We start from the raw sequence: 13,137 nt of genomic DNA on the forward strand, positions 1-13,137 counted from the left end.
GAACAGGGGTTTAGGAAGGAAGTGGTCATGTAGATCATATAATCATTCTTAGGTCTCTAGTGGAGAAGTTTCTAGAGAAAGGAAACAAGTATGTGACCGTCATGGATTTGGAGAAGGCATATAACAGGGTTTGATTGATAAGGATTGTGGAACGTATTAAGGAGATACGGAGTAAATGAGAAGTTGTCGAATGCTGTGAAGAGTATAATTATATGAGGGTGCTAAGGCTGCAGTGCATGTAGATAGTAAACTGAGTGAATTTTTCTATCTGAATGTTGGACTGAAACAAGGACATGTCATGTCCCCATGGTTGTTCAATCTGTATATGGATGGGGTAATAAATGAGATACAATGTAGGGCAGTAGATGTTGGAGTGACTCTAATGAAAGAGGGCAGTGTCTGGAAACTCCCTGTCCTGTTGTTTGCACATGTTACTGTACTGTTAAGTGAAGACAAAGGGGAACTGCAAGGCTTGGTGAATGAGTTTGGGAGTGTGTTTAAGAAATGGAAACTAAAGGTGAATGTAAGGAAGAGAAAAGTATGGTCTTTGAGAAAAATGAAGTCACTGGATGTACAGTGAGGCTGGATGAGGAGGAAAAGGAAACTGTGAGTGCATTTAAGTACTTGGGTAGTGTGATGAGTAAGAATGGAAGTTTAGACGGTGAAGCGCTTGAAAGGGTAAAACAGGGAAGAAAGGTTGCTGGTTCTTTGAAAGCAGTGATAAGGAACAGAGAAGTGAGCATGGAAGTAAAAAGGTCACTGCATGACAGTATTGATACCTACTTTAATGTATGGAAGTGAAGCTTGGACCTTGTTGGATGGACACAAGTCAAGACTGAGAGCAATGGAAGCAAGTTACTTGAGAGGAGCATGTGAGCTGCGTGGAGAGACAGACTAATGAATGAGGATATGAAGGAGTGCTGTGGTGTGGATGAGGATGTGATAGAAAGCATTAGGAGAAATACAGTGATGTGGTTTGGCCATATGGAAAGGATAGAGAGCAAGAGACTAACAAGGAGTGTATATGAGTGAGGTGGAGTGGGGGAGAGGAAGGGGGAGGCTGAGGATGAGCTGGAGGGATGGAGTGGAGAGAAATATGAAAGGGGTATGGGCTACAAACAAGGCAGTGAAGTGGCACTGGACAGGGTGACATGGAGGCAATTTGTTTGTGGCCATCCCTTACAGGACTGAGGCATCTGGCAATATAGATATACTTTTAACCTTTTTCACTTCTGTAAACTTTCATCAAAGTCCTCCATACATACACCACATCCTTTCACTTTTCATACGCATGCACCAACTTGCCAGCCTTGAATGCTGTACTGTCCTTCTAATCTTACTACCTATCACTATGCCATTACTTATTGTTGCTGCTGAGTAACCCTGGTCTGTCTGACCAAGCAACTCATCAGCCACCAGCAAGCAACCACTCCTGCAGGTTTGTCCCATGCAGTGAACTGTTCACCTTGTGGTAAACCACACCACAACACAGCGAGGCATGGGGAGGAATGCGCAGATTTGGTTCCCAGATGGATGCCACATTTGCGTCTCTCTACCCAGTTCACATGGACACCATAGTGCATTCCACATTAGCCTGTTACTTGGCTATATGGTTATCACCCCGCACTGTAAGTGATTTCCTGGGTAATAGGAAACCATTAGGCTTGTCACTCAGTGTCGAGTCCCCTTAGGATGTAGGCAGCATTTCATCAAGTGAGTGGATGGTGGTTGCCACCACCATTAGGGTTAAAGAACCTTTTATTTATCTATCTATATACTGTATCTAGAGCCAGACACCATGATCCTGTAAGGGGTGGCCATTTGTCACGAGTTTGTTGTTTACCCGTTTTATGGGGACAGGCACTAATCCTCCGCCAACCCACTTTTTGACACTTAAGGAACACGTATGAGTTGGTCATATGGTTACCACCCAATGCTGTAAATGGTTTCCTGGCTTACAGCAAACCACTGGGCTTGCAACTCAATGCAAAGCCACCTGAAAAGGAAAAAAAGAGCAATAAAAGTGTCAGGAAAGATGGGAGAAATAAGAATAGGGTTGACACAAAAAAAAATGATAAAGGTGAAGGAAGAAGTAGACAGCACTACATCAAGTTAGTGGACAATGGATGCCACCACCTACCACGAAAACCAGATACTGTATTAATAAAATGGAAATGTCAACAATACGATATCAATCAAAGTTGTTTTCTTTATTTTGTACTGTAGACAATATTCAAAGAGAAACAATTTAAAGTCCTATAGTATTTCCCACAAGGAAACAAGGAAGGAGCCTTCAACTTGGTTCTATAAAATGTATAAAAATTATATGCCACTTGTTTTCTTTTTTTTTTTTTTCTGGATTACATGGAACTAAATTCTAGTCTTCAGTTGTTTTTATATAATACATCTTCACAGAACCTTACCACTGACTTAAACCAAGTAAAAAAAATCTTATACATAGCAGGCTAATACATGCACTTACCAAAAGCTTAAATGAAATATTTTAATGGTATATCAGTGTCAGAACTCTTTGCAGCAATACTGATGAAAAATGCTAACTTCTGCTACCAGTAAACAGTGTCTTGACTGACGATGTAAGAACACACAAGGGCACTGTAAACTAACAAAATCCTGCTGAAGGTTCTACTTTGTACTGTCTTACACCTGCAGTTATGACTCCAGAAACAAGTATATCACAATAAATGGGGGTACTGATAACACCTTCAATCCAGTTCAAGTCTGCAGCTTCATCTTGATCCATAACTACATAATTCATTCTGTTTTTACACAGAAACAAAAATTCTTGGTTAAAGCAATGTTCATAAATTACAATTACCTACAGTTTCTCAATTACATATATCATTCCATAATGTCTAAAAAAAAAATACAAAAAAATAATGATAATGCTAACAGCATTATACTCAAAGCAAAGGCTGACAAACTGAAGTAAATAAGCTGATGTAGTCCTGACATGATTTTACTTGAAATAAAATTTTAAACTTTGTTTGAAACAAATTCATTCATGAAATAACCAAAAAATAAAGGTCTAAAAATGCAGCCCTCATTATTTATAACATTAATAGTAAACACTCAAACCAATAAGTAAGGCAGAATACCAAATAAATCCTTGGTACAGCACACTACATCTGGATCACTGTCACCAATGTGAAATTTTCAACCTATTCCACAAGAACAGATTAGCTAGCAGTAAAGTTTAAGCACTTCTGCTTCTGAGAGGATTACAAGAAAGATAACAAACGGCTGATTCAGCAGTTGGCATAATGGAAGAAACAGCCAACAAAGTTTCATTAGTTGTGACTATCACTGAAGCCACCATATGGTACCACAAGAACTATTACATATTAAACTATCATAGAAGTTCAAACTCTTTTCAGGTACAATATATATGGCTTTAGGATAACCTCTGTGCATTACTTCTCTTACCAGACATTTGACCAATCACAACAACTATCCCCTACAGGAAATACTTCTTAATCATAACAGTTACTAAGTTGTCCAACAATTGTTTGGACGGTGGTGACTGGTATGGTGGGAAGGTCTGCAACAGTGTCGTCTCAACATGCCGGGCAGCATCACAGTGGCTGCCTCATAAGTGCGGTGTTGTCATTGGTTTATTAAAGGAACCCGTTGGAAGAGGGCCTTGGGGGGGGACCCTTAGCCAAACTCAGCAGCAGGTTGACTCCTTCATTCACCTCTGGGTCCTCAACCAGCATCCTGGTTAGTTCCTCCTCATTCACCTGCACACCATGAGCACTACCTGAAGGGAAAGAGAGAGAGAAAAAAAACATCATTCCATTCTCTTTTTTCCCACCCAGTTGGGGGAAAAAAAAAAAAAAAGTCAAGATGCCCAATTAAAAAATAAGCCACATTTTGAATCACCCATCATTCAAGCCCATGGAATCCTGACTCCACCTTAGTGAATATATCATGGTAGGGCAAGCAGCTGCCTCACTCATGCATGTTCACTAAATTATATATATATATATATATATACACCTACCGGTATATATAATAATAATTACAGGGAGTGGTCGATGAGTTTCATACTGAAAACTCCAGCTTTATCAGTAGGGTTGGTAAGCAAGAATGTGTGAAAGGTGCCACATAGTAATAGTGTAGAATTATGCACTGGAAAAGAAGAGGATACAGCAAAGTTATACTTTAATCCTGCACTGAATATGGAGTATTTACCAGTAATTTGTACAGTATTTGTTAGTTTCATCTGAGTTGTGATGACACTTGTTTAATGTGTGGAAAAAATAAAACAAGAACTTATTTTTTCACAGCTTACCTGCATGAGACATAAAGAGTTCCTTGAGGAGATGTAACTCTTTCGTCAGGGTCTCAATATTCTTCTCCAGTTCATCATTCTCAGAGCGCAGCTGAGTGACCCTGTCCATCATCTGCTGTGTCTTCAACTTTGTCTTCTCCCTAGACTTCTTAACAGCCTGGTTATTGCGTTCTCGCCGTCTGCAAGGGGGAGGGAGGAAGACTTTATACAAGCAGTCATCACCTCAGTCCCTCAGCACAATGATGCTTAATCCCCCTGGCCTAATGATTTCATTTTTATTTAGACAAACTGAGAGGAAGGGGATGGGTGAATGGCTGAGAAAGGTTACAAACATGAATGTGGAGGGATGAATGCCTAGAAGCAGAGTGATGAAGCTCTGGGATGACACATAGAGACTTTTGGGACAGGTGTTTATGAAGAAAAATGGCTCAAGATCATCTCACACGGAGATCTGCCATCATGTGAAAAACCTGTATATGCTGGCATGGTCCATGGTTTTTAAATGTAAAGTACGGTAACCTATCTCATGCCTATTTTATTGACCATCTGTATCTGTATTCGTCCATAACAGGCCCAATGCAGGACTGAACCTTCTCAGAGAGGGAAAGTGATAACCAGAATTAACCCATTTCTGTTCTCATGAAACATGAATGGGGAAAGGGTGCCTGTAGGAAGAGTGATGCAAGTGAAAGTCAGTGTTGCAATGACTTTGTGTGTGTGTTACAGTCTGTATGTGTCTGTGGTGTATGAGTCTGTATATACACAGAATTAATAAGCCATTATATATGCTACAGCAATTCACTGTAGCTACAAGGTTGAACTCACTTTCGGTACTCCTCTGTGCTCTTGCATATGCTACGGCGAGAGGTGGTGGTGGGACCATTAGAAGAATCTTCTCCACTTTCACTGCTCACACCTTCCATCTTTGGGGCCATTACAACTCCAGCTGGAAAAATAAAATAAGGTACTAGTCATAGCAGGCATGATTTTTTTAGTTCCACAATCATTTCATTTTAATATACATCCTTTCTTTAGGTACATATACAGAAAAATCACATTACAGTACACTGGTTTATGGCTTATGCCTTTTACAGACACAATAACTGCCAACATATTCTTTTACATTAGCATCAGTCTCATGTAACTGAAAAAAGCAAATGAAGGAGAGAGAGAGAGAGAATCTTATCTACAGAACAGTATAGATCTCATCTTACTTGCTTAATTAATGCTTTTCTAGAAGCCTGATTGCCAAGTTAATGCTTCAATGCAGTGAAGGTTGAGATCCAGAAACTTCCAAACTGATTTCTTCGCTAAATGAAGTGGAGGTGAGGGTGGTGCAGGTGTCTGAGGATGGATGGCAGCTGGGTGGACTGCCAGGAGGATCTGTGAATTCAACCACCAGGGACTGTCCCCCCCCAAAGCACGAACCTCTCTCACTTGTTTAACCTGCAACAGACAAAACCAAATTAAGAATAATGTGCCAAGGAAAATGCTATACATCATCAATATCAAGAAAGAAACCTGTAGAAAAAAGAAACCTGTACTGTGCCTGGAATAAAAGCCCAGACTATCTAGAGACAGTCATGGCATATTAGTAAGTTGTATGACAGTCATCAGAGAGCCTGGGGTTTGATCCCCACCAAAGAACACGAAAAAATTTGGATGCATGGCTAGGCAGTCGCTCCAACCAACACATTTTAACAACTGCACCACCTATTTATATTTAAAAAAAAAAAAAAAAAAAAAAAAAAAAAAAAAAAAATCAAAACACCCAGTATATTTTCTGGCTAAAGGTTTGACAATATTTTACTTGCCATTTAACCATTTAGAAACGGGAAGCCACACCTAAGCCGCGAAACATTGCCTGACAGCAAGATTTCATTCTTAACGTTCTGAATGCGTTTTTCCCATTTTTAACCATTGGTTAAAAAAAAAAAAAAAAAGCCCAACAGAATTGTCTGGCTGGGGGCTTAGTTACCGTTTTTTTTTTTTTTTTTTTTTTCATATTCAGAAGTAAAGTACAACACATTTCAGCCTGTGTGATACAGTACTTTCAAGAGTATGACACGTAGTAAAACAGGCACAGATCTTGCAGTCACTGGCTTTAGTGATTTCATAACATCTCTTCCTTGGCGAATTATTCTGCAGAGTACGGCTCAATAACCTCTTCTAATATACTGTTGGAACTTGTATTAATATTAAAAAGATATTTACAAACACAGGGATGCTTGGGTGTAAGTCGCAAAATAAATCGCAAAGGTGCTACGAAGACTTCAATGCGTTAGAATACGGCCGACGTGCATCGATTGCAACTCGCACTTGTCGTGCCGCAGCTACTGACAATGACGCAACACTCAAGCCTTGTATTGCGTCACTTATATTCACTGGTAATACTAAAATCTCAGCGCACAATGATCTTCTACATGACGATTCACTAGAGAGCCATATCAATCCTATCGCATGCAAAGCAATAATAAATATCGCTTTATGTGACCTTCACCAATATACAGCGTTCCTTTATCCACAAGCATGTACCGGTATCGTCAATATGGCATATTCATTGTTACTGATACAAACTACAGTATTTCGTTAACGATATGACATCCAAGATAACGTTAAGACGTAACATTCAAAATTAATAACGAAGAGTGCTCCGAAGGTTCCTACGCTACCCAGAAAACCATATGCAGAAAACATCCTCTTAAACGATTTACCTGAGTTCACACTAGTTTTCTTCTCAACTATTACGTCGTACAACACAGCAAGCAGCCCCAAGCGGGAAAAAGACGTGTTTATGTGCGACAGTTGGTGTAACAGGACTGGTGTCACGTATGTACCGCCCTGCCCGCCAGCTGCTCACTCGCCTGGCCGCCTCCACGTCCGAGAGGCCCCCCCCCCCTTTTTTTTTTTACAACTCGTTCATGATTCCACTTCCTTGGCCTTATAGTATTAACTCCAACAATATTGTGACATCTATCTTTTGGTCAACTTTATTCTTGTTGTTACCAGATGATTTTATTAAACTCGTACTGAAGGCTACAGTGTTATCACTTATCTCTTGTTGAGGGATACATCTAACCCCCCAGTGGAACAGTATCTTCTGACAATAAATAGTAGTAAGAATGACGCTCAGTTTGATGGGATTATCACTACTGTAGTCGAAAAAAAAAAAGATGAATAAAATTTATTTTATCAGTTACAAATGAGTACAAAAGTAAAAACAGGCTGATGCATACGTAAGCATAAAGGAAACACACACACACACAATTCCCTTAAAAAGCAAACAACAAACATATCCCCTTGCTGAAGTGCTACATGTTGAAAATCGTTAAAAATCAATATTAACGGTACGTAATAAATAGTATTAATGTGAGAGCCACAGTAATTACTGACTCCAAGGGCTGGACGTCTACAAATATGAGCCTACGAAACCTCTAAAAAATGTTAATATATGACAAGGCACAGATCCTCCACTGTGTTAATAAACAAAACATTTGACAGAAGAGTTGCTTTGTTGTCATTTGGAATTCTGTAATTACGCAAATTCGGATTCAACCAGTGAATGCAATGTACCTCACACTCAGTCACATGTACTGTTGGTAAATAAAACTGATATATTTAAAACAGATCAAGCAAGCTAAACAGAACGCTATGCTTTAAAGCGATCAACACACCCCCACGAGGGATCCAAGCCATGACGCTGAAGGGAATGTATTCACGAAGATTTTTAGCCAAAGTCAGATTGCTTGTATTACGTTATCTTACCCATACAGATGTCAAATACGTCACAACCAAACTAAGGTGACTCTCAAGTGAAAAATACAAAACAGAGTAACTTTACTACTACCGAGATGTTTGTCGTAGAAATTGGCTAAGACCCTAAATGAATAATCCCACAGGTCATAGAGAACTCAAGCGTACCAACCCTCCCGCACAATGTGTTCCTCTGTGAACGGGGTGGTATCTGAAGCCGAATTTTATATTTTATATTCCAGTGGCCCACTGTCTTCGAAATATATTTCTGTGCTACTGTGCCATAAATTTACGTTCCGTTCGAAGTCATAATCTGAGTCACGTACTGTTTATCGTACATGTACTACCTCCTTTAATCAACTGCTGAGAACATATTTTGTCCCGGAACATACAGTAGATTTGTAAAACCAACAACCCCCTTGTGACTGCCTGACGACAAGAGTTAACTGATGATGTCTGGTTTACAGAGGATACCTGTTAAGTATACCTGGTGCATCTCAAAACTCCTTTCAGTTCAGATGATGGCCAAATGCAGTCGAACTGAAGCGTCTATTTTACCAATCTGTTTTGACCCGCTTCAGTTGTGGTCATGTGTAGTCATACGGAAGGGTGAATTTTCATAGTAACCAAGGAGATTCCTCCTACCTCATGACAAAGCTCAAGTTCATGTAACCACAACCTAATCAAGCTGTAAGGGGCCCAGTTGTCCGACAAAAACATACCGGCTATGGTAACCAAGGTGGATCGTTCCCACATCATAACTATGGATAACATACTTTCCAGCAACCACGACATACTATTCAAGGTGTGGAAGTAGCCAAGCCTTTACGTAAAACTAACATACAAATCGTAAGTCATCCTTACGCATGACTGATGATACACGATAGTATTGTAAGGGATGGTCCTATATATTATTCCGTCAGTCAAGGTCAACTATACCTTGCGAAGCCACAAAAAATACCACCTAGTTAGAACCGCGGTGGGGGAAGGAACGCTCTCTTCCCTCCGTCGCAGAGTTGCCACATTCAAGTGCTAAACTTGCTCTCAGGCGGACAAGCCGCTACATTAATAGAAAGTCTGGGAAATATTCACGTGCAGTAATTCTTAATCCCACACAATATCACTGCAATGGCGATAAAATGGTTAATAGTTGCTGAAATCTCAACGATATTCATATAAACTGGAATAAACATGTTCAAATTTGGCCATGCTTTCTTCTCGCTAGACGCTGAAGGTTGTCGCCAAATGTTCAAATTACCACTTACGCCTTGTCAGAACCGCCATATCATGATAGAACTTTCAGGTAGAGGTATACCCCTTTACTGCGATGACGTTCCCCATGGACTACTCGTATTTTATTCAGGTTCGGGAAGATCTGCAAAACTAGATTCTGTTTAACCTCGAGTGGTAGGAAGAATAGGGTACCAATGTTACGTAATCTTGTGAAGGGAATATACTCTCATGAATATAACTTTTGTCGAAATCGTGAACAACTTTCGGTGTGTGTGTGTGTATATATATGCCCAAGACGGCCACCTCTGTAAAGACTTCCAGAATATTACACAAATCCTTACAGCTATACTGTATCTATTCTAACCTAATGAAGATGCCTACACTATCTAACCTAACGAGGATTCCTAACCTCATTTAGCTCAGCTGCTGGCTGAGTGTAGTAAGTACTGGATAGTCGATTTGACCAGTAACCACGGAGACTCATTCCTACCTCAAAACTTAAACTCATCGAATTTCATGCAACCACAACTTAATACTGTACTGAAGTTCGTCCAGTGTAAACGGAGTGCAAACGTAAGACAACAGTCGCCAAAGGGAGGGGAATGTTCCTTGACCTAGCGAAAAAAGACGCCGCTACACTGGCAACCCTGCTCCTCTGCCCGCGCGCCAGCCCGCCTGTTGCTAGGCTCTCTGTTCACGTTTTGGGGCCAGCCAGCTATTTTCTACAGCTGAGAGTCTGACGGCCAGCCAAGACGTTAATGCAGGCGACACAAATACTGTTCTGCCACACCCACAATGCTAACAGCAGGTATTCGATGAAATAAAATAAATAAATACCGGGTACCTATCTGACAGGTAATAGGAAGCGTTGTGCCCATGATGCGGAGTCAGGATTCTAGGGACTTGAATGGCGAGTGTTTATGTAGGGGGAGGGGGAGGGCCGCTTTTCATTAGGCAAGCTGCTCATTAGGTCTCCCTTTATCGTGTTTTTACTTGCTTTCTTGACCGTATCTCATCACACCAACGGTTGGGGGTAAAGGGGTCGGGATGATTATAGTTTTGGAAGCTGGGGCTGACGTCTGCTAGGAGTCACCTGAACAAAATCTGGTGCAATTCTGACTAAGGTACCCCAATGCACCAACAGCATTTAAGGTGGGGAAAAAAAAAAAAAAAAAAAAAAAAAAGAACAGAAAATTGGGGAAGAGGAGGAGAGGGGTTAGGAACAACTGTAGCAGCAACAGCTGAAACTAGGTAATAACATTAGTATCACAAACAACAAGAGCACTCAATAACGTGAGATGGCGCTGGATGAAGCAAGCAAATTATTCCACTGCTGCACCGTTGACGAAAAATCACAAAAAATAAGTGCAATGAAACTGCAATAACCATTAAGGAAACGCAATTACTCAACCTATTTTTCCAAATTCATGAAACAGGAGCAAGTTGAAGGCGCTGGAAGATTGCAAGGTACCGTACAGTATTTCTTAATAATTTTTAGGTAATTCATCTGCTTCTTCAAAAGGTAATTCTTCGTTTTCATTAAAGCTACTTCTTCTTCAAAAGGGAATTCTTCTCCGTCATCTTCATTAAAGTTAATTCTTCAAAATGTCATTCTTCCTCATTAAAAGGCAATTAATCTCCTCCTCTCCTCTACAAAATCGCACCGCAGACGGAAAGTAATCGCAAAAACAGAACTGGTGGCGCCACGGAGGCTTGGCAGGCTTCGCAGGGTGAGATACACGCAGCCTGGCTTATCACTGGCCTCATCATAAGTGATATCAGTTCACTGGGGCCAATTAATCAGCAGTATAGAGAGGGGCCTAGGTATCAGCAATATTAAGTTCCTTTTTTTCGGGAACACATATAGACTGCTTAATTGATAACAGTGTCCATCCATCTATTTATTTATCTGCACACACACACACACACACACATCGTAAACTTCTGAGTGGCTAAATTTATTGGGAATACTGACTACATTATATCAGTAACACTACAGGAATACAGTAATGGGCGTTGTTTCTTGTCACTTTTTATTTTTTCCGACACCTACTTATTTATTTTGCCCTACGCACTTCTCTGCTTTGTTCAGTAGAAAGTAATGACTGCGGCCTTACTACTAAAGACTGAGAATTTAAACAGGATCATCACTGAAGTGTCACTGGAGGATTTGAAGCATCATCATCTTGCCAACTTATCCTTCTTAAGCCTTGGTATTTCATGTTACGTATAAGTTTTTAGATATTGGCCTAGTTTGCTGTAACGTACGAGACAAGGGTATCGTATGTAAATTAAATAGCAGGGGAAGATGTGTTACGAACATCGCAAACAGTTTCTTTTTGTACACTGGAAACAACGAAGAAAGCTCTGATGTTATAAGGCTGCCATCCCTACAAAATAACACCTCCGTCACGGCTCCAAGCAAAGCAAGAGGCAAGGAGAGAGCTGGACCGAATCAACCTTGACACACAGATCTCCTGCAGACACTCCAGACAGCCTCGATAAATTAAGCAACTGCGAAATACATATACTCCAAACACTACTCTCTCTTGCCATGCCTCAAGAGTAAGATGCTGAATTGTAAACGTCAATATTATACCACTACTATCCAGATCTTCTTATGAATAATAATAATAATAATAAAAATCATCATCAACCATTTCATAATCATAACGACGACGACAAAGTACTACCCTTACTACAAATAATAATAATAACCAAATACATTCAGCATGAAGAGATTGCAAAGTTAGGCCAGTTAGAGTGAATATAGTGCAGACTGAAAATACTCGTAGTTAGTGGCAAGGTCCACTTATGTCGGTGCAGTAACGATAACACAGATGTCCATGTCCTTGTGTCCTTGCAGGGGAGGGCCGTGGCTCATTACCATCGGCCGTGATGTTATTGTACCCTGCGTAGTATTTCATGTGGCTCTAGGGACTCCGTAATGCCTTTTCCTCGGCTATTTATTCTGCAAAAATCAATATCCCCCCGCATGCTTATTATGCAAAATGTGTCCATGTTAAGCAGATATGCAAAACAGACAAAATAACGTAAAAAGGGAAAAATAAATCGCTCTGGAAGACACACATAACAAACGAGAAAAAAAGGTGAAAAATGGAAAATAAATCGCTTAGGAAGAAGCACATAAGAGAAAATAAGGTGCAATGTGAAAAAAAAAAAATCGCGTACAAAGATACACATGACAAACGAGAAAACAAGGTGAAAATGGAAAGGAAATCGAAGATAAACACTAGAGAAAATAAGGAGTAAAATGGAAAATAAATCACTTATGGATATACTAACGAGAAAATATGGTGCAAAATGGAAAATAAACCGCTCAGGATGAGGTGCGACGAAGCCTCCTGTAGCATCTTGAGCCCTGGAGACAATACACAAGTGAGATAAGGCTAATATTTCTGGCGAGCACGTTTCTGGGGTGTGGTCGACGGCGGTGTGAGCGAGGGAAAGTTGCCACACGCCCTCTCTAAGCAAGGACATGAATAAGACCGTCTTAGCTCGACTGCTGGTGAATGCGAGGGAGAAGCAGCTGCACCCTCTCTCTCTCTTACTTGGTACAGCTGCGAGGATACGAAACAGAACGTCTCAGCTCGACTGTTGGTGTACGAGGGGGAATAGCTGCACTCTTGTGGTTGTCAGAGCCCCACCTACTAACTGCCAGTGAGTTTGAGATGTGGACATTCAAAAATAACCTATCCTCAACAAAGTACTCAGCCTTACGCACCCTCAACATACGCTATACCATTGCTTTCCGTTTCACCGTCTGTCATATCTATCCTACCCTCCCCTCTCTTTTACCCTTTACTCCATTCTTACCC

The 13,137-nt window shown here is 40.5% G+C and overlaps 1 protein-coding gene across 3 annotated transcripts in view; it reads right to left on the reverse strand.

Moving 5' to 3' along the window:
- Window positions 1–2,195: 2,195 nt before the first annotated feature.
- LOC145408233 (CCAAT/enhancer-binding protein gamma-like) overlaps window positions 2,196–13,137 on the reverse strand; it is a 44,653-nt gene continuing 33,711 nt past the window's right edge. For all 3 annotated transcript variants that reach the window (XM_080278990.1, XM_080278991.1, XM_080278993.1), the window contains exons 2-5: window positions 5,527–5,758; window positions 5,138–5,258; window positions 4,313–4,491; window positions 2,196–3,778 (exon numbers count right to left, since the gene is read on the reverse strand). In XM_080278990.1, coding sequence (XP_080135116.1) covers window positions 3,636–3,778; window positions 4,313–4,491; window positions 5,138–5,247 — 432 coding nt within the window. In that variant the 5' untranslated portion in view covers window positions 5,248–5,258; window positions 5,527–5,758 and the 3' untranslated portion in view covers window positions 2,196–3,635. The remainder of the gene's footprint in view (window positions 3,779–4,312; window positions 4,492–5,137; window positions 5,259–5,526; window positions 5,759–13,137) is intronic.

This window comes from Coenobita brevimanus, chromosome 76, assembly GCF_032717465.1.
Source record: "Coenobita brevimanus isolate Jiangsu-jjx chromosome 76, ASM3271746v2, whole genome shotgun sequence".
NCBI lineage: Eukaryota > Metazoa > Arthropoda > Malacostraca > Decapoda > Coenobitidae > Coenobita > Coenobita brevimanus.